Raw genomic sequence first — 21,106 nt, forward strand, 5'->3', positions numbered from 1 at the left:
GTCTGATGGTAAAGAAGCCTTGTAGCTCCTGAGGATGCCTGCTCCACAGAACAATAGTCTGATGGTAAAGAAGCCTTGTAGCTCCTGAGGCCGCCAGCTCCACAGAACAACAGTCTGATGGTAAAGAAGCCTTGTAGCTCCTGAGGCCGCCTGCTCCACAGAACAACAGTCTGATGGTAAAGAAGCCTTGTAGCTCCTGAGGACGCCTGCTCCACAGAACAATAGTCTGATGGTAAAGAAGCCTTGTAGCTCCTGAGGCCGCCTGCTCCACAGAACAATAGTCTGATGGTAAAGAAGCCTTGTAGCTCCTGAGGCCGCTTGCTCCACAGAACAATAGTCTGATGGTAAAGAAGCCTTGTAGCTCCTGAGGCCGCCTGCTCCACAGAACAACAGTCTGATGGTAAAGAAGCCTTGTAGCTCCTGAGGCCGCCTGCTCCACAGAACAACAGTCTGATGGTAAAGAAGCCTTGTAGCTCCTGAGGCCGCCTGCTCCACAGAACAATAGTCTGATGGTAAAGAAGCCTTGTAGCTCCTGAGGCCGCCTGCTCCACAGAACAATAGTCTGATGGTAAAGAAGCCTTGTAGCTCCTGAGGCCGCCTGCTCCACAGAACAATAGTCTGATGGTAAAGAAGCCTTGTAGCTCCTGAGGCCGCCTGCTCCACAGAACAACAGTCTGATGGTAAAGAAGCCTTGTAGCTCCTGAGGCCGCCTGCTCCACAGAACAATAGTCTGATGGTATAGAAGCCTTGTAGCTCCTGAGGCCTACTGCTCCACAGAACAATAGTCTGATGGTAAAGAAGCCTTGTAGCTCCTGAGGCCGCCTGCTCCACAGAACAATAGTCTGATGGTAAAGAAGCCTTGTAGCTCCTGAGGCTGCCTGCTCCACAGAACAATAGTCTGATGGTAAAGAAGCCTTGTAGCTCCTGAGGCCGCCTGCTCCACAAAACAATAGTCTGATGGTAAAGAAGCCTTGTAGCTCCTGAGGCCGCCTGCTCCACAGAACAACAGTCTGATGGTATAGAAGCCTTGTAGCTCCTGAGGCCGCTTGCTCCACAGAACAATAGTCTGATGGTAAAGAAGCCTTGTAGCTCCTGAGGCCGCCTGCTCCACAGAACAACAGTCTGATGGTATAGAAGCCTTGTAGCTCCTGAGGACGCCTGCTCCACAGAACAACAGTCTGATGGTAAAGAAGCCTTGTAGCTCCTGAGGACGCCTGCTCCACAGAACAATAGTCTGATGGTAAAGAAGCCTTGTAGCTCCTGAGGCCGCCTGCTCCACAGAACAATAGTCTGATGGTAAAGAAGCCTTGTAGCTCCTGAGGCCGCCTGCTCCACAGAACAATAGTCTGATGGTAAAGAAGCCTTGTAGCTCCTGAGGCCGCCTGCTCCACAAAACAATAGTCTGATGGTAAAGAAGCCTTGTAGCTCCTGAGGCCGCCTGCTCCACAGAACACCAGTCTGATGGTAAAGAAGCCTTGTAGCTCCTGAGGCCGCCTGCTCCACAGAACAATAGTCTGATGGTAAAGAAGCCTTGTAGCTCCTGAGGCCGCCTGCTCCACAGAACAACAGTCTGATGGTAAAGAAGCCTTGTAGCTCCTGAGGCCGCCTGCTCCACAGAACAATAGTCTGATGGTAAAGAAGCCTTGTAGCTCCTGAGGCCGCCTGCTCCACAGAACAATAGTCTGATGGTAAAGAAGCCTTGTAGCTCCTGAGGCCGCCTGCTCCACAGAACAACAGTCTGAAGGTATAGAAGCCTTGTAGCTCCTGAGGCCTACTGCTCCACAGAACAATAGTCTGATGGTATAGAAGCCTTGTAGCTCCTGAGGCCTACTGCTCCACAGAACAATAGTCTGATGGTAAAGAAGCCTTGTAGCTCCTGAGGCCGCCTGCTCCACAGAACAATAGTCTGATGGTAAAGAAGCCTTGTAGCTCCTGAGGCCGCCTGCTCCACAGAACAATAGTCTGATGGTAAAGAAGCCTTGTAGCTCCTGAGGCCGCCTGCTCCACAAAACAATAGTCTGATGGTAAAGAAGCCTTGTAGCTCCTGAGGCCGCCTGCTCCACAGAACAACAGTCTGATGGTGAAGAAGCCTTGTAGCTCCTGAGGCCGCTTGCTCCACAGAACAATAGTCTGATGGTAAAGAAGCCTTGTAGCTCCTGAGGCCGCCTGCTCCACAGAACAACAGTCTGATGGTATAGAAGCCTTGTAGCTCCTGAGGACGCCTGCTCCACAGAACAATAGTCTGATGGTAAAGAAGCCTTGTAGCTCCTGAGGCCGCCTGCTCCACAGAACAATAGTCTGATGGTAAAGAAGCCTTGTAGCTCCTGAGGACGCCTGCTCCACAGAACAGTAGTCTGATGGTATAGAAGCTTTGTAGCTCCTGAGGCCGCCTGCTGCACAGAACAACAGTCTGATGGTAAAGAAGCCTTGTAGCTCCTGAGGCCGCCTGCTCCACAGAACAACAGTCTGATGGTATAGAAGCCTTGTAGCTCCTGAGGATGCCTGCTCCACAGAACAACAGTCTGATGGTAAAGAAGCCTTGTAGCTCCTGAGGCCGCCTGCTCCACAGAACAACAGTCTGATGGTAAAGAAGCCTTGTAGCTCCTGAGGCCCCTTGCTCCACAGAACAACAGTCTGATGGTAAAGAAGCCTTGTAGCTCCTGAGGCTGCCTGCTCCACAGAACACCAGTCTGATGGTAAAGAAGCCTTGTAGCTCCTGAGGTTGCCTGCTCCACAGAACAATAGTCTGATGGTAAAAAAGCCTTGTAGCTCCGAGGCCGCATGCTCCACAGAACAACAGTCTGATGGTATAGAAGCCTTGTAGCTCCTGAGGACGCCTGCTCCACAGAACAACAGTCTGATGGTAAAGAAGCCTTGTAGCTCCTGAGGCCACCTGCTCCACAGAACAATAGTCTGATGGTAAAGAAGCCTTGTAGCTCCGAGGCCGCCTGCTCCACAGAACAACAGTCTGATGGTAAAGAAGCCTTGTAGCTCCTGAGGACGCCTGCTCTGTTATGATCCTTAGTGGTTGAGGATCACAAATTACTCCAGCAAGGTGACTAAACATAGGACAAGCTCTAGGGAGGTGGAAAACTGGACTGACCGCAAAAATAAACCTATCCAACCACACTAGAGGCAGCCGGTGAACGTGTCTAAAATCCTAGACGTCTCGAGCCAGCCTGAGGAACTAACTACCCATAGAGAGAAAGAAAGACCTCTCTTGCCTCCAGAGAAATAATCCCCACAAGATATAGAAGCCCCCAACAGATAATAACGGTGAGGTAAGAGGAAGGCACATACACAAGGGTGAAAGCAGATTCAGCAAAAGAGGCCCACTAATTCTAGATAGCAGAAAATAGAAAAGGGGTCTATGCGGTCAGTAAAAAACCCTTACAAAATATCCACACTGAGATTTCAAGAACCCCCACACCAACTAACGGTGTGAGGGGAGAAACTCAGTCCCCTAGAGCAACCAGCAAGTAAGAAATCACATGTTAACAAGCTGGACAAAAAACATGATGAACGCTGATAATCAGAAACTGAACAAACAAAAACTTAGCTTGTCTTGGAGAGACTGGGAGCAAGGTAGTCACCAGGAATCTGAAGAGCACTGAATACATTGATAGCAGGCAAGGAACTGAGTATCCAGGTGAGCTAAATAGGAAGCCAACCTGCAGAAAGACAACACTACACAGTACCGCTTGTGACCACTAGAGGGAGCCCAAAAATAGAGTTCACAACACTGCTCCACAGAACAACAGTCTGATGGTAAAGAAGCCTTGTAGCTCCTGAGGCTGCCTGCTCCACAGAACACCAGTCTGATGGTAAAGAAGCCTTGTAGCTCCTGAGGCCGCCTGCTCCACAGAACAATAGTCTGATGGTAAAGAAGCCTTGTAGCTCCTGAGGCCGCCTGCTCCACAGAACAATAGTCTGATGGTAAAGAAGCCTTGTAGCTCCTGAGGCCGCCTGCTCCACAAAACAATAGTCTGATGGTAAAGAAGCCTTGTAGCTCCTGAGGCCGCCTGCTCCACAGAACAACAGTCTGATGGTAAAGAAGCCTTGTAGCTCCTGAGGCCGCCTGCTCCACAGAACAACAGTCTGATGGTAAAGAAGCCTTGTAGCTCCTGAGGACGCCTGCTCAACAGAACAACAGTCTGATGGCATAGAAGCCTTGTAGCTCCTGAGGACGCCTGCTCCACAGAACAACAGTCTGATGGTAAAGAAGCCTTGTAGCTCCTGAGGACACCTGCTCCACAGAACAACAGTCTGATGGTAAAGAAGCCTTGTATCTCCTGAGGCCGCCTGCTCCACAGAACAACAGTCTGATGGTAAAGAAGCCTTGTAGCTCCTGAGGCCGCCTGCTCCACAGAACAATAGTCTGATGGTAAAGAAGCCTTGTAGCTCCTGAGGCCGCCTGCTCCACAGAACAATAGTCTGATGGTAAAGAAGCCTTGTAGCTCCTGAGGCCGCCTGCTCCACAGAACAACAGTCTGATGGTAAAGAAGCCTTGTATCTCCTGAGGCCGCCTGCTCCACAGAACAATAGTCTGATGGTAAAGAAGCCTTGTAGCTCCTGAGGCTGCCTGCTCCACAGAACACCAGTCTGATGGTAAAGAAGCCTTGTAGCTCCTGAGGCCGCCTGCTGATGGTAAAGAAGCCTTGTAGCTCCTGAGGCCGCCTGCTCCACAGAACACCAGTCTGATGGTAAAGAAGCCTTGTAGCTCCTGAGGCCGCCTGCTCCACAGAACAACAGTCTGATGGTAAAGAAGCCTTGTATCTCCTGAGGCCGCCTGCTCCACAGAACAATAGTCTGATGGTAAAGAAGCCTTGTAGCTCCTGAGGCTGCCTGCTCCACAGAACACCAGTCTGATGGTAAAGAAGCCTTGTAGCTCCTGAGGCCGCCTGCTGATGGTAAAGAAGCCTTGTAGCTCCTGAGGCCGCCTGCTCCACAGAACAATAGTCTGATGGTAAAGAAGCCTTGTAGCTCCTGAGGCCGCTTGCTCCACAGAACAATAGTCTGATGGTAAAGAAGCCTTGTAGCTCCTGAGTCCGCCTGCTCCACAGAACAACAGTCTGATGGTATAGAAGCCTTCTAGCTCCTGAGGACGCCTGCTCCACAGAACAATAGTCTGATGGAAAAGAAGCCTTGTAGCTCCTGAGGCCGCCTGCTCCACAGAACAATAGTCTGATGGTAAAGAAGCCTTGTAGCTCCTGAGGACGCCTGCTCCACAGAACAGTAGTCTGATGGTATAGAAGCCTTGTAGCTCCTGAGGCCGCCTGCTGCACAGAACAACAGTCTGATGGTAAAGAAGCCTTGTAGCTCCTGAGGCCGCCTGCTCCACAGAACAACAGTCTGATGGTAAAGAAGCCTTGTAGCTCCTGAGGCTGCCTGCTCCACAGAACACCAGTCTGATGGTAAAGAAGCCTTGTAGCTCCTGAGGCCGCCTGCTCCACAGAACAACAGTCTGATGGTATAGAAGCCTTGTAGCTCCTGAGGATGCCTGCTCCACAGAACAACAGTCTGATGGTAAAGAAGCCTTGTAGCTCCTGAGGCCGCCTGCTCCACAGAACAACAGTCTGATGGTAAAGAAGCCTTGTAGCTCCTGAGGCCCCTTGCTCCACAGAACAACAGTCTGATGGTAAAGAAGCCTTGTAGCTCCTGAGGCTGCCTGCTCCACAGAACACCAGTCTGATGGTAAAGAAGCCTTGTAGCTCCTGAGGTTGCCTGCTCCACAGAACAATAGTCTGATGGTAAAGAAGCCTTGTAGCTCCGAGGCCGCATGCTCCACAGAACAACAGTCTGATGGTATAGAAGCCTTGTAGCTCCTGAGGACGCCTGCTCCACAGAACAACAGTCTGATGGTAAAGAAGCCTTGTAGCTCCTGAGGCCACCTGCTCCACAGAACAATAGTCTGATGGTAAAGAAGCCTTGTAGCTCCGAGGCCGCCTGCTCCACAGAACAACAGTCTGATGGTAAAGAAGCCTTGTAGCTCCTGAGGACGCCTGCTCTGTTATGATCCTTAGTGGTTGAGGATCACAAATTACTCCAGCAAGGTGACTAAACATAGGACAAGCTCTAGGGAGGTGGAAAACTGGACTGACCGCAAAAATAAACCTATCCAACCACACTAGAGGCAGCCGGTGAACGTGTCTAAAATCCTAGACGTCTCGAGCCAGCCTGAGGAACTAACTACCCATAGAGAGAAAGAAAGACCTCTCTTGCCTCCAGAGAAATAATCCCCACAAGATATAGAAGCCCCCAACAGATAATAACGGTGAGGTAAGAGGAAGGCACATACACAGGGGTGAAAGCAGATTCAGCAAAAGAGGCCCACTAATTCTAGATAGCAGAAAATAGAAAAGGGGTCTATGCGGTCAGTAAAAAACCCTTACAAAATATCCACACTGAGATTTCAAGAACCCCCACACCAACTAACGGTGTGAGGGGAGAAACTCAGTCCCCTAGAGCAACCAGCAAGTAAGAAATCACATGTTAACAAGCTGGACAAAAAACATGATGAACGCTGATAATCAGAAACTGAACAAACAAAAACTTAGCTTGTCTTGGAGAGACTGGGAGCAAGGTAGTCACCAGGAATCTGAAGAGCACTGAATACATTGATAGCAGGCAAGGAACTGAGTATCCAGGTGAGCTAAATAGGAAGCCAACCTGCAGAAAGACAACACTACACAGTACCGCTTGTGACCACTAGAGGGAGCCCAAAAATAGAGTTCACAACACTGCTCCACAGAACAACAGTCTGATGGTAAAGAAGCCTTGTAGCTCCTGAGGCTGCCTGCTCCACAGAACACCAGTCTGATGGTAAAGAAGCCTTGTAGCTCCTGAGGCCGCCTGCTCCACAGAACAATAGTCTGATGGTAAAGAAGCCTTGTAGCTCCTGAGGCCGCCTGCTCCACAGAACAATAGTCTGATGGTAAAGAAGCCTTGTAGCTCCTGAGGCCGCCTGCTCCACAAAACAATAGTCTGATGGTAAAGAAGCCTTGTAGCTCCTGAGGCCGCCTGCTCCACAGAACAACAGTCTGATGGTAAAGAAGCCTTGTAGCTCCTGAGGCCGCCTGCTCCACAGAACAACAGTCTGATGGTAAAGAAGCCTTGTAGCTCCTGAGGACGCCTGCTCCACAGAACAACAGTCTGATGGCATAGAAGCCTTGTAGCTCCTGAGGACGCCTGCTCCACAGAACAACAGTCTGATGGTAAAGAAGCCTTGTAGCTCCTGAGGACACCTGCTCCACAGAACAACAGTCTGATGGTAAAGAAGCCTTGTATCTCCTGAGGCCGCCTGCTCCACAGAACAACAGTCTGATGGTAAAGAAGCCTTGTAGCTCCTGAGGCCGCCTGCTCCACAGAACAATAGTCTGATGGTAAAGAAGCCTTGTAGCTCCTGAGGCCGCCTGCTCCACAGAACAATAGTCTGATGGTAAAGAAGCCTTGTAGCTCCTGAGGCCGCCTGCTCCACAGAACAACAGTCTGATGGTAAAGAAGCCTTGTATCTCCTGAGGCCGCCTGCTCCACAGAACAATAGTCTGATGGTAAAGAAGCCTTGTAGCTCCTGAGGCTGCCTGCTCCACAGAACACCAGTCTGATGGTAAAGAAGCCTTGTAGCTCCTGAGGCCGCCTGCTGATGGTAAAGAAGCCTTGTAGCTCCTGAGGCCGCCTGCTCCACAGAACACCAGTCTGATGGTAAAGAAGCCTTGTAGCTCCTGAGGCCGCCTGCTCCACAGAACAACAGTCTGATGGTAAAGAAGCCTTGTATCTCCTGAGGCCGCCTGCTCCACAGAACAATAGTCTGATGGTAAAGAAGCCTTGTAGCTCCTGAGGCTGCCTGCTCCACAGAACACCAGTCTGATGGTAAAGAAGCCTTGTAGCTCCTGAGGCCGCCTGCTGATGGTAAAGAAGCCTTGTAGCTCCTGAGGCCGCCTGCTCCACAGAACAATAGTCTGATGGTAAAGAAGCCTTGTAGCTCCTGAGGCCGCCTGCTCCACAGAACAACAGTCTGATGGTAAAGAAGCCTTGTAGCTCCTGAGGACGCCTGCTCCACAGAACAACAGTCTGATGGTAAAGAAGCCTTGTAGCTCCTGAGGACGCCTGCTCCACAGAACAACAGTCTGATGGTAAAGAAGCCTTGTAGCTCCTGAGGCCGCCTGCTCCACAGAACAATAGTCTGATGGTAAAGAAGCCTTGTAGCTCCTGAGGACGCCTGCTCCACAGAACAATAGTCTGATGGTAAAGAAGCCTTGTAGCTCCTGAGGACGCCTGCTCCACAGAACAATAGTCTGATGGTAAAGAAGCCTTGTAGCTCCGAGGCCGCCTGCTCCACAGAACAATAGTCTGATGGTAAAGAAGCCTTGTAGCTCCTGAGGACGCCTGCTCCACAGAACAACAGTCTGATGGTAAAGAAGCCTTGTAGCTCCTGAGGACGCCTGCTCCACAGAACAACAGTCTGATGGTAAAGAAGCCTTGTAGCTCCTGAGGACGCCTGCTCCACAGAACAACAGTCTGATGGTAAAGAAGCCTTGTAGCTCCTGAGGCCGCCTGCTCCACAGAACAATAGTCTGATGGTAAAGAAGCCTTGTAGCTCCTGAGGCCGCCTGCTCCACAGAACAACAGTCTGATGGTAAAGAAGCCTTGTAGCTCCTGAGGCCGCCTGCACCACAGAACAATAGTCTGATGGTAAAGAAGCCTTGTAGCTCCTGAGGCCGCCTGCTCCACAGAACAATAGTCTGATGGTAAAGAAGCCTTGTACCTCCTGAGGCCGCCTGCTCCACAGAACAACAGTCTGATGGTAAAGAAGCCTTGTAGCTCCTGAGGCCGCCTGCACCACAGAACAATAGTCTGATGGTAAAGAAGCCTTGTACCTCCTGAGGCCGCCTGCTCCACAGAACAATAGTCTGATGGTATAGAAGCCTTGTAGCTCCTGAGGCCGCCTGCTCCACAGAACAATAGTCTGATGGTAAAGAAGCCTTGTATCCTCTGGAGAGTCAACCTTTATTTGTACAGGAGGATGTTGGGACGTCTTGTCATTTCAGGGGGTTTTACATGAAGCTTTTTGCATGGTGTGTTTGATAATCTTGGCCTCCCTCAAATGTCTCTTCTCAAGACTAAGTAAATATAATTCTTTTAGTGTTTCCTCCATGCTCCTTAGTCAGTTTCTGGTCTCTTCTTTGTACCTTTCCTAGTTCTGGTGCCCAGAAATTACCTCCATATTCTAGATGGGGCACTAACGCCTTGTACAGTGTCCATATTACGTCTATGTCCCGCGAGTCCGTGCCTCACCTAATACACGACAATATTCCTCCGGCTTTACAAGCTGCTGATTGACACCACATGCTGCTTAGTCTGTGATCTACGAGTCCGTCCAGGTGACTCTCCCAGGTTTACTCCCTTCTTAGAAAATAAGATGTCTGCAGATTATTACAGGTGCATAACTTTACGTTCCTCACCTGCCACAATTTGTCCAGGTCCGCCTGTAACCTACGACCGTAAGCCATAGATTGCGCTTCACGGCACAGTTAGGTCTCATCTGGAAAAATAGAAGCAAGACGGTTATTCCCGGTAGCTGAGTGCTGCGCTGGACGCCGACCACTTTCCGCAGGAGGAAGACTATATCGGCAGGTTACGCCTGCACCGAGCCCTCACTCCTATCTATGGGACTGCTGGAGAGAGACGTGCGCGCCGGCTCAGAGGAGAAGTGTTGGGGCTGGAATATCCCTTTAAGCGATGAGTCACAAGGTCGGCATAAAAGCAGCAGGCACAAAACAGTCAGGAGAATTTAACCAACTTGCATTGAACAATAATTGATGCAAAAGTTTACACTCCCTTTAAATGATAACTGCTTAAAGGGGTTTTCTGCTTTGTTTCATAAACGACGCCACTAATGTCGGCAGCGCTGATAGTATCAGAAAAAACAAGATTAAGGAAGGACGGAGGATGGACGGCTTATTGTCGTCACACTGTCCTGTGATAAACCACGTAGGGGCATCAATGGCCGCAGCATCTAAAGGGGACAGATACTCAGACGGCTCTGATCACGGTCGCTGCAGCGACATTTCACCAAAATAAAATCTCCAGCCAGGTTGTGAAAAAAAACCCACACATGGCCTAACATCAGACCGACATCTGCATAATATATTTTTGATTCAGAATTTTGCAGAATTTCGTTGTTTCAGAAAATCAGAAAACGTCCTAGACCGTTATCAGCCCCGTTATCTAAAGGTAAATAGCGGCTGCTGATATACCCCAAGGTTCAAGAATAAATCTTGAGCGCCATCTGCTGGTAATCTTCTGCTATTGCTCAATGGTTCATGAATAAATCTTGGGCGCCATCTGCTGGTAATCTTCTGCTATTGCGCTAAGGTTCAAGAATAAATCTTGAGCGCCATCTGCTGGTAATCTTCTGCTATTGCTCAATGGTTCATGAATAAATCTTGGGCGCCATCTGCTGGTAATCTTCTGCTATTGCGCTAAGGTTCAAGAATAAATCTTGAGCGCCATCTGCTGGTAATCTTCTGCTATTGCGCCAAGGTTCAAGAATAAACCTTGAGCGCCCTCTTCCGGTTACCTCCTGCTATTGCTCAAAGGTTCACGAATAAATCTTGAGCGCCCTCTATTGTTTAGCTGCTGCTATTGATCAAAGGTTCACTGATAAATATTGAGCGCCCTCTGCTGGTAATGTTCTGCTATTGCTCTATGGGTCATGAATAAAATCTTGAACGCCCTCTGCTGGTTATCTGTTGCTAGTGCTCAACGGATCACCGTTAAATCTTGAGCGCCCTCTGCTGGGTATCTACTGCTATTGCTCCATGGTTCGTGGGTAAACCTTGAGCGCCCTCTGTTGGCCATTCTGTAAGAGTGCAGGAGCTGGTGGTTTTAGCTATTTTTAAACTAATCCTTCCCAACACTAATCAGAAAATTCGCTAAAAAAGCGATCACATCTGAGAAACTACAAGTCCCAGCAATTTCACAGCCTCTAGTGAGAATATTTACGTAGCTGCGGCTTGGTCACGCAGTAGTGAATATCCGTCAGAGATCTCCCAGCATGCACTGCACTCCTGACAACATGGCGGCGCCCAGTGACCGGCAGCCGTCCAATCCGTTCAGCGGCTTCCCGTTCGCTATCCCCGGGGTAAAGCAGAATGGCGGCAGCGAGGAGGGGGAGGGCAAGTCCAAGAAGCCGTGCAGGGCGTGTGTGGACTTCAAGAGCTGGATGAGGGCGCAGAGACAGAGCGCGGCCGCGCAGGTGAGAGGTGACCCGCGGGCGGATCCGTCCTGGGATGTGGGGGGTGACAGCACACCCGCCTGTGATAAACTCTGGTGTCACCATAGCAACCAAGCAGGATGGGAGAAGGGATCGGACGGGTCGCTATTGGATTCTCACCCTGCGAGGATGAGGACTGCACCCCGGAGCCGGGTCCTGGTGGGGATTGGGGAAGGGGAGGGGACAACTGCACCCTGGAGCCAGGTCCTGGTGGGGAAGGGGAGGGGACAACTGCACCCCGGAGCCAGGTCCTGGTGGGGAAGGGGAGGGGGCGACTGCACCCTGGAGCCAGGTCCTGATGGGGAAGGGGAGGGGACGACTGCACCCTGGAGCCAGGTCCTGATGTGGAGGGGACGACTGCACCCCGAGCCAGGTCCTAATGGGGAGGGGACAACTGCACCCTGGAGCCAGGTCCTGATGGGGAAGGGGAGGGGACGACTGCACCCTGGAGCCAGGTCCTGATGGGGAAGGGGAGGGGACGACTGCACCCTGGAGCCAGGTCCTGATGTGGAGGGGACGACTGCACCCCGAGCCAGGTCCTAATGGGGAGGGGACAACTGCACCCTGGAGCCAGGTCCTGATGGGGAAGGGGAGGGGACGACTGCACCCTGGAGCCAGGTCCTGATGTGGAGGGGACGACTGCACCCCGAGCCAGGTCCCGATGGGGAGGGGACAACTGCACCCTGGAGCCAGGTCCTGATGGGGAGGGGACGACTGCACCCCGAGCCAGGTCCTGATGTGGAGGGGACGACTGCACCCCGAGCCAGGTCCTGATGTGGAGGGGACGACTGCACCCCGAGCCAGGTCCTGATGTGGAGGGGACGACTGCACCCCGAGCCAGGTCCTAATGGGGAGGGGACAACTGCACCCTGGAGCCAGGTCCTGATGGGGAAGGGGAGGGGATGACTGCACCCTGGAGCCAGGTCCTGATGGGGAAGGGGAGGGGACGACTGCACCCTGGAGCCAGGTCCTGATGGGGAGGGGACGACTGCACCCCGAGCCAGGTCCTGATGTGGAGGGGACGACTGCACCCCGAGCCAGGTCCTGATGGGGAAGGGGAGGGGACGACTGCACCCTGGAGCCAGGTCCTGATGTGGAGGGGACGACTGCACCCCGAGCCAGGTCCTGATGGGGAGGGGACGACTGCACCCCGAGCCAGGTCCTGATGTGGAGGGGACGACTGCACCCCGAGCCAGGTCCGGTGGGGAGGGGACGACTGCACCCCAGAGCCAGGTCCTGATGGGGAGGGGACGACTGCACCCCAGAGCCAGGTCCTGATGGGGAGGGGACGACTGCACCCCAGAGCCAGGTCCTGATGGGGAGGGGACGACTGCACCCCAGAGCCAGGTCCTGATGGGGAGGGGACGACTGCACCCCAGAGCCAGGTCCTGATGGGGAGTGGACGACTGCACCCCAGAGCCAGGTCCTGATGGGGAGGGGACGACTGCACCCCGAGCCAGGTCCTGATGTGGAGGGGACGACTGCACCCCAGAGCCAGGTCCTGATGTGGAGGGGACGACTGCACCCCAGAGCCAGGTCCTGATGTGGAGGGGACGACTGCACCCCGAGCCAGGTCCTGATGGGGAAGGGGAGGGGACGACTGCACCCTGGAGCCAGGTCCTGATGTGGAGGGGACGACTGCACCCCGAGCCAGGTCCTGATGGGGAGGGGACGACTGCACCTTGGAGCCAGGTCCTGATGTGGAGGGGACGACTGCACCCTGGAGCCAGGTCCTGATGGGGAGGGGACGACTGCACCGTGGAGCCAGGTCCTGATGTGGAGGGGACGACTGCACCGTGGAGCCAGGTCCTGATGTGGAGGGGACGACTGCACCTTGGAGCCAGGTCCTGATGTGGAGGGGACGACTGCACCTTGGAGCCAGGTCCTGATGTGGAGGGGACGACTGCACCTTGGAGCCAGGTCCTGATGTGGAGGGGCCGACTGCACCTTGGAGCCAGGTCCTGATGTGGAGGGGCCGACTGCACCTTGGAGCCAGGTCCTGATGTGGAGGGGCCGACTGCACCCCGGAGCTGAGTCCTGACGGGGAGGGGACGACTGCACCCTGGAGCCGGAGGACAACTTGTCCTTGGTCTGGGACCTTTCGGGGAGGGAAGGGAGGAACAACTGCATCTTAGAGCTAAGTTCTCATAGGCGTAACGACTGCGTCCTGGGTGCCAGTTTTTGACAGACGACTTTGTATTGTACCTCAAACCCCTGATAGACTATGTCCCAGGCACTGGGTTCTGTTGGAATTCAGTGTTGTCCTGGGGGGCCGGGTCACCGCTAACCTGCGTTCTTTTCTTCTTTCAGGAAGATGACATAGAGGATAAAGAGCGCCCCGCTGAGTGTCCGCTAGATCGCGAAGAGCTCGGACGCAGTACCTGGTCCTTCCTGCATACGATGGCGGCGTATTATCCGGACCACCCCTCCAACAAACAGCAGGTGGAAATGAAAAGCTTCATTAACCTCTTCTCAAAGTTCTACCCCTGCGATGAGTGTGCGGGGGACCTGAGAGAGAGGTGCGTGCTGCTTGCCACAAAATCGTCTGATATGTCATAGCTGGAGGTCCCTGTTGAGGGGGTCGTCTGCTTAATAGTGAAAGAGGTTGTACAAGATAAGGAAAACAGGGCTGCTTCTTAAAAAAAAAAAAAGAAAAGAGCACCACCCTTGTCTACAGGTTGTGTCTGGTATTGCAGCTCAACCCCATTCACTACAATGGAGCTGAGCTGCAATCCTAGACATGACCATTGGAGCTTTGTGGTGCTGTTTGTAGCAGACAGCTGCCTTGTTTTTCTCTTTGGTGCCATTCAGGTGGTTGGTTCTTTTACTTCCCTTTTACATTCCCTCCTCTTCTGTGATTTCAGGCTCTCCAGTACCCAGCCGGACACCAGTACGAGATACAGCCTGTCCCAGTGGATGTGCCGGCTACACAACGATGTCAACAGGAAGTTGGGGAAGGCCGAATTCGACTGCTCTAAAGTGGACGAGAGATGGCGGGACGGCTGGCAGGACGGGTCCTGTGACTGACACACGGCTCATCTCTGGTTACTCTTGGCTAGTGGTCTTACTATTGGGAGGTCTGGTAAGGGGGTACCGCCCCGTGGGTCATACATGATTCAGGATATGAAATAAGTGTCTGATGGTTGCAGACCCCTGGTCTGAGCTGGACTGTTACCTCCTATCCCTGGGATACAGACAAAGGACCCATATTCTCAAGATGTCTAAGGTTGGAACACCCCTTTAATAGACAGCCGGCAGTCTGAGACTGATAGTTTCTTCTGTTGCAGACAGTGGAGATAGCGAAGATTCTCAGGACGGTGATCTAGTGGCCGCTTCAGTCCGAGGCCCTTGGACCAGAGCCCCGGGATCCTCCCCCATCTGCCGGCGTCCTGGGGGCCTCTTCTGATCAGTAGGCCGGGTGCGGGGCGTTGTATGAAGTCGAGCGGGTCCTAATAATTGGAAGAGACGAATATAGGAAGAGGATCACCGGGCCCCGGACTGACGGGGCCTCTGGATCAGAGGCCTGCAAATTTTTTTGTTATTTTTCTTGTTATGGTACCAGGACTTTAAGGCTTTAAAGGCAACACTGGTCACACTCCCACAATCGCCTGATTTCTTATATTTCTTTAGGTGCTGTTGGCTTTAAAGGGAACCTGTCACCCCCAAAATCGAAGGTGAGCTAAGCCCCACCAGCATCAGGGGCTTATGTACAGCATTCTGTAATGCATTCTGTAATCCTGTAGATAAGTCCCCGATGTATCCTGAAAGATGAGAAAAAGAGGTTAGATTATACTCTCCCAGGGGCGGTCCCGTCCGATGAGTGTCACGGTCTGGTCCGGGGCCTCCCATCTTCTTACGATGACGTCCTCTTCTGGTCTTCACGCTCCGGCGCAGGCGTACTCTATCTGACCTGTTGAGGGCAGAGCAAAGTACTGCAGTGCGCAGGTGCTGGGCCTCTCAGACCTTTCCTGGCACCTGCGCACTGCAGTACTCTGCTCTGCCCTCAACAGGTCAGATAGAGTACGCTGGAGCCGCAGCGTGAAGACCAGAAGAGGACGTCATCGTAAGAAGATGGGAGGCCCCGGACCGGACCGCGACGCCCATCGGACCGCCCCTTGGTGAGTATAATCTGACCTCTTTTTCTCCTCTTTCAGGATACATCGGGGTCTTATCGACAGCATTACAGAATGCATTCCAGAATGCTGTAGATAAGCCCCTGATGGCGGTGGGCTTAGCTCCCCTTCGATTTTGGGGGTGACAGGTTCCCTTTAATAAAACCACAAAAGTGCAGACAGGACTTTCATTTGGGGGCTCACCCACGTAAAGGGCTGACTGTTCGCCCCACCTCCGCTGCCCGTCATTTTCCTAGGCTGATGCTGCAAGGAATATTAGCGTATCCATCACCCTCAGTATTTAGTCTGTGGAGATGACGTATATTTACAATATCCTGATTTTAGGGGTCGTCCAGGACTTAAATATTGACAATCTAAAACTTTGGACTGGTGATCAGTGTCTAAGTGGTATGATCCTGACCACTGACCCCACACAAGCGACTGTCATAAGCTCCTGCAGCGGCCGGATCTGCACTGTAGAGGCCATTTCTAGGCTCCGATCCTGTTCACTTCAGTCTGCCCTATGTCCATCAGGAGCTGCTGACTGCTCAGTTGGATATGGATGATGTATCTTAAGGCTTAGATAATTAATACTATAGTTTTGGACAACCCTTTTAACCCCTTTAAGAGTTACCCCCCCCCCCCCCCAGACACAAACACAGGATGTAAATTGAGCAGTAAAATATCTGCCACAGATTTGTTAAATTCTTATCCATTTAGATGGGATCTTTGGGGGTCTCGGGACCCAGACTGCTAACAATCTGCAGGACATGGTCTATCGTAAGCCCGATAAAGTGCAGGTTCCCTTTAGGTCTTGTAGTTTCTGCCCAGTGGTCCGGATGCTTTACTGTCCGGTGCTCCTGGGTGTAAGTGGTAATTTTTTTTTTTCTTTCTATTCAGCTTTTATGTGAGTACTACTGACAGTGTGTGTGTGTGTATGAATATATGTATATATACCGTATATTTATATTTCTCTGTTTCGCAGTTTACATCTGTTTGGACTCCCACCGTCGGTCTCGATTCTTTGTCCGAGTGCCGTCATCTGAATCACTTATTTTTCTACCTTTAATCTTGCCGTTCCTTCCATGTTTGGACTCTTTTACTCTGGAAATACAATGTGATTTTCTAAATAAAACCCGAGTGATACTGAATGTTCTGTTAGTTGCCTGTGTGCGGCCCCCGCGTGCCTGTGTGCACTCCTGACATTGTCCTCACATGCTGCTGATGAGACAGCGGGGGGATCTCCTACCAGACCTGGGCCACGAGGTCGGCCATTTGCCTACACCGGGGTCCAGTGGGGTAAAGTCAGGTCTGACATCGGCGTGAGAATTTCCTCTTGGTACCGAACAGCAGCGGTCAGGGCACCGTTGACTATCCCAGAGGTTTGTACATAACTCTCCATGGTCTCTCCGGGCTCTTCCACGCGGTCCTCGGCCACCCACAACCCGATCACTGGGACCCGATGGGCGGCTATGACAGGCGGACACTTGCTGTTTGTCCCTTGTAGCTCATCCACAAACTCTCTCTATACGAGAGCTGCGATTTCGCTACATGGCGCACATCCCGTATACAGTATATGGGATCAGATGAGCGCAAGTTCAAGTCCCCAAAGGGAACAAACAAAGTAAAAACTTACAAATATTTTTAAAACCTTTGTTTTTTTATTTAAATCAGCCTCTTTCTTTCCTTTCAAAAATAAAGAAATGTGAAAAAAACACATATTTGTCCAAAATATTCCAATCTATCAAAATATAAAATTCCATAAACCGCAGAAAATAAATCATAACACCAGAGCCGCCGTGTGTCGGTAAAATCTAAATATATCTTCGTCACTGGACCGACCGGGGACAAAGCGAACGTGATTCTTGCTGCAAAGTCAACATCTTAATGAAAAGACGCTTTTTTTTTTTTTTTCACTCAATTCCGTCAGAATTCGATTCTCTTTTTCACTACGTTATTTGGAAAGGTGAATGATATCATTGGAAACGACTCGTCCCGCAAAGACCAAGCCCTGGCCTGGATCCGGGGAGACGTTTAATAGGTTATTGCTCCTGGAAAGCGAGGAGAAAAGATGGCCGTGTCCCCAAGGGGCTGGGGAAGTGCAGCTCGCTTGTTACACGGGTGGGCAGGAGGGGCGGGACCCTTTTTTTGTTTTGTTTACAGAATGCCCCGTTATGAAGCGCTCTGCCCAATCCTAAGTGTATATTTCATATCTCATTGTAATATCCGCTTCTAGATTACAATTACTCGGGTTTCCCCCAAAAAATCTGTGTGTAGGAACATATTGCTACAGTTTAGGGTCCGATAAATGCCCCCTGGAGCGTTGGCTCAGAGCTTTGTTTCTGCCTGATGACTGTAGAAATCAGCGTATTGTACAGACGCAGCACGTCATATCAGTGTCCGCCATCACCCTGACAATGCAGCAGCCACAGAATCAGCGCAGCGTGTGGAGGAGCCGAGATCCAGGACATGGAAGCAAATGTCACCGTGTGATCCTGGCCGCTGTCTGCACACAGAGAGGGGGCCGAGCACGGAGGCTTCACCCCAACACATCTCACAGCAGGGCAGCAGCGGTAGAGGATACGGATGAAAATGTATCTGGGGGTCTCCTTCCTCGTCCCACTGCTCTGCATTACAGTCATCCTTTCTAAAGACTGAAAAGGATAAAAACAATAGAATACATCTCCCTGCACATCTATCCACCAGCTCTAAGTTTATTGCCTGTGAGCGATAAGAACAAGCAGAATAGTGAGTGCAGCTCTGGGGTATAATATAGGATGTAACTCAGGATCAGCAATGTAATGTATGTACACAGTGACTGCATCAGCAGAATAGTGAGTGCAGCTCTGGGGTATAATACGGGAGGTAACTCAGGATCAGTAATGTATGTACACAGAGACTGCACCAGCAGAATAGTGAGTGCAGCTCTGGAGTATAATACAGGATGTAACTCAGGATCAGTAATGTATGTACACAGTGACTGCACCAGCAGAATAGTGAGTGCAGCTCTGGAGTATTATACAGGATATAACTCAGGATCAGTAATGTAATGTATGTACACAGTGACTGCACCAGCAGAATAGTGAGTGCAGCTCTGGAGTATTATACAGGATATAACTCAGGATCAGTAATGTAATGTATGTACACAGTGACTGCACCAGCAGAATAGTGAGTGCAGCTCTGGGGTATAATACAGGATGTAACTCAGGATCAGTAATGTATGTACACAGTGACTGCACCAGCAGAATAGTGAGTGCAGCTCTGGGGTATAATACAGGATGTAACTCAGGATCAGTAATGTAATGTATGTACACAGTGACTGCACCAGCAGAATAGTGAGTGCAGCTCTGGGGTATAATACAGGATGTAACTCAGGATCAGCAATGTAATGTATGTACACAGTGACTGCACCAGCAGAATAGTGAGTGCAGCTCTGGATAATAATACAGGATGTAACTCAGGATCAGTAATGTAATGTATGTACACAGTGATTACACCAGCAGAATAGTGAGTGCAGCTCTGGAGTATTATACAGGATATAACTCAGGATCAGTAATGTAATGTATGTACACAGTGACTGCACCAGCAGAATAGTGAGTGCAGCTCTGGGGTATAATACAGGATGTAACTCAGGATCAGTAATGTATGTACACAGTGACTGCACCAGCAGAATAGTGAGTGCAGCTCTGGAGTCTCTGTCCCTACCCCTAGGGGTCCATCTACTGTGCTATTCCAGGTAAATACGTCCTCACCTCTCCCTATGCCCTATACTGTGCACTATATGTAACATGTGGCCAGTATATGGATATACACAGCGATATTATTTAAAACACCCTTAGGGCTTATTTATTCCCTTTTGTTAGGTTAGTTTATTAGCCATCAATATGCTTCTTTATTTTTGACTATGTATGTCCTCTAGCCCTTGTGACATGTGACATGGAGTGACTTGTTTAGGCATATTTATTAGCCCATATAATATGAAGTACTGTTTATTTTAGCACTGTGGCTATTATTGCTTGGTATACTTCATTGTCTATTCCATATGTCCTACTCTTTTCTACTGGGCTCTAATTATAGTTATTAGGGAACATTGATGTTTGATAGGTGTATTTATATGTATTTTCCTTAGCAGACAGTATATTTTGTTTCATGTATCTCCACTGATTGTCATTTGGACTTTATTAGAATTTTAATGTACTATTAATAAAAATTCATGTTTTTATTGGCACAAAGCTTCCGTCTTGGTTCTGTTTTTGGATATTTGCTCTAATCTGGAAGTGCCTTTGATATAGGCTATTGTTTGGGATGTGTATGTATACAAGCTGACTGTTTACTGTAACCTCACTTTACTATTCTTGAATCTTCATTCTTTACTTTCCACTTTCTTTACATTTTTCTTCTGGACTCCTTTTTTATCTTGACTTTCCTCATTCATGCCATTTCTCAGCCTCTGTTTTCTTTCTTTTCCTTATGTTAATGTATGCAACATTTAATGTCTTCATTTATGTTTTAGGTTCCAGAACGGGATGAGGACCTCATTGACAACGATATCCTCATCTCCCTGGTCCATGAGCGAGTTCCGTTGTGGGACACCCGGGATCCACTGCACTCAAACAACGTGACGATCCGGCGCCTATGGAATGAGGTGGCCATAGCTTTGTGGGATGGCTGGGACAACGCCCCGACTCGGGTCCGAACTGCATTTGGTAAGTATTGCAATGCAGAGTGAAGCAGCAGAGACCTTGGCCGTGCTCACACAACTTTTTTTTTTTTTTTAACAGTGGCCAAAGTGAAAACACGTTGGCGTTCGATGAAGGACCGCTTCAAAAGGACCTGCGTCAAGAGAGCCGTGTTCCCAGTGGTTCAGGAGCAAGGATCAGAAAATACAAATACCATCGCGTTCTGGCATTTTTAAGACCGGTCCTTGCCCAGAGAACGTAAGTATTTTCCCCTTGCATTTGGTTGTATTGTATTGCCATAATCTGTATATTTCTTTTCCACAGGATTTTGCGTCTGGTTAATTCTTGGTATTAATTTTCTTTTTTCTTTTTTCACAGCACATGGAGCACTACTGTTGGCCCAGGTTCTGGAGCGGTCCTTCATCAGACAGCCACGGACCCGTCCCAGCCATTCAGCAGCGCTGCAGCAAGGGGTATAAACTCTTCCCGGAGTACATTCCACAAAGCCCGGCAGGTGTCCGCAACTATTCCGGACAGGGTGGATATTCCGAGCCGGTATTGGAAGTGGAGGGATGATAAACTCTCTCCGGTTGCCAGAAATCTAAGAAAAACAAACCAAAAAAAAATTACAATCTATTCTATTTATGGTGTGGTTACGCTAAAGACAGAAAGGAAAATACCCAAAACATACATGTCAGAACACCCAAAATTTGGACTGTCATTGGTTTAGATTTGGAACGTACCTTAATGTAACCAGCAGACGTTCCTCGGGTGGAATCGCTCTACGGAGCTGGGTGTCCTGTCTCCGGATGGCTCCTTGGACACGAGCAAGCAAATCCCGGAACGAGTCTTGCGACATCCTTGTATATTCCGGGAATTTGTCCGGGTTGGCATTAATCTCGGCATAGAGCGTGTGGTAGGCTCCACGGCTCTCACGTAGTTCGATAATGGGGTGTCTCCAAAAACGCCTACGATGTCTCCTCCATCTTTCGCGATTTCTGTCTTGCTTCCAAGCAAACGCACAGGCAAGAAACAGCTTG

At 50.5% G+C, this 21,106-nt stretch overlaps 1 protein-coding gene across 1 annotated transcript; it reads left to right on the forward strand.

Moving 5' to 3' along the window:
* The first annotated feature begins 10,990 nt into the window (after window positions 1-10,990).
* GFER (growth factor, augmenter of liver regeneration) lies at window positions 10,991-14,930 on the forward strand. Its single transcript, XM_077274436.1, has 3 exons — window positions 10,991-11,257; window positions 13,586-13,794; window positions 14,140-14,930. The coding sequence occupies exons 1-3, from the start codon at window positions 11,057-11,059 to the stop codon at window positions 14,300-14,302; spliced, it is 573 nt and encodes a 190-aa protein (XP_077130551.1). The 5' UTR covers window positions 10,991-11,056; the 3' UTR covers window positions 14,303-14,930.
* Window positions 14,931-21,106: the final 6,176 nt, after the last annotated feature.

The sequence above is a fragment of the Ranitomeya variabilis genome, chromosome 7 (assembly GCF_051348905.1).
Source record: "Ranitomeya variabilis isolate aRanVar5 chromosome 7, aRanVar5.hap1, whole genome shotgun sequence".
Lineage (NCBI taxonomy): Eukaryota > Metazoa > Chordata > Amphibia > Anura > Dendrobatidae > Ranitomeya > Ranitomeya variabilis.

Bases quoted from the DNA above. Each gene is read 5' to 3' on its own strand.
- GFER (XM_077274436.1), top strand. From the start codon at position 11,057: ATGCACTGCACTCCTGACAACATGGCGGCGCCCAGTGACCGGCAGCCG. The intron at 11,258-13,585 runs GTGAGAGGTGAC...TTCTTCTTTCAG, and splicing joins GACAGAGCGCGGCCGCGCAG to GAAGATGACATAGAGGATAA. The intron at 13,795-14,139 runs GTGCGTGCTGCT...CTGTGATTTCAG, and splicing joins GCGGGGGACCTGAGAGAGAG to GCTCTCCAGTACCCAGCCGG.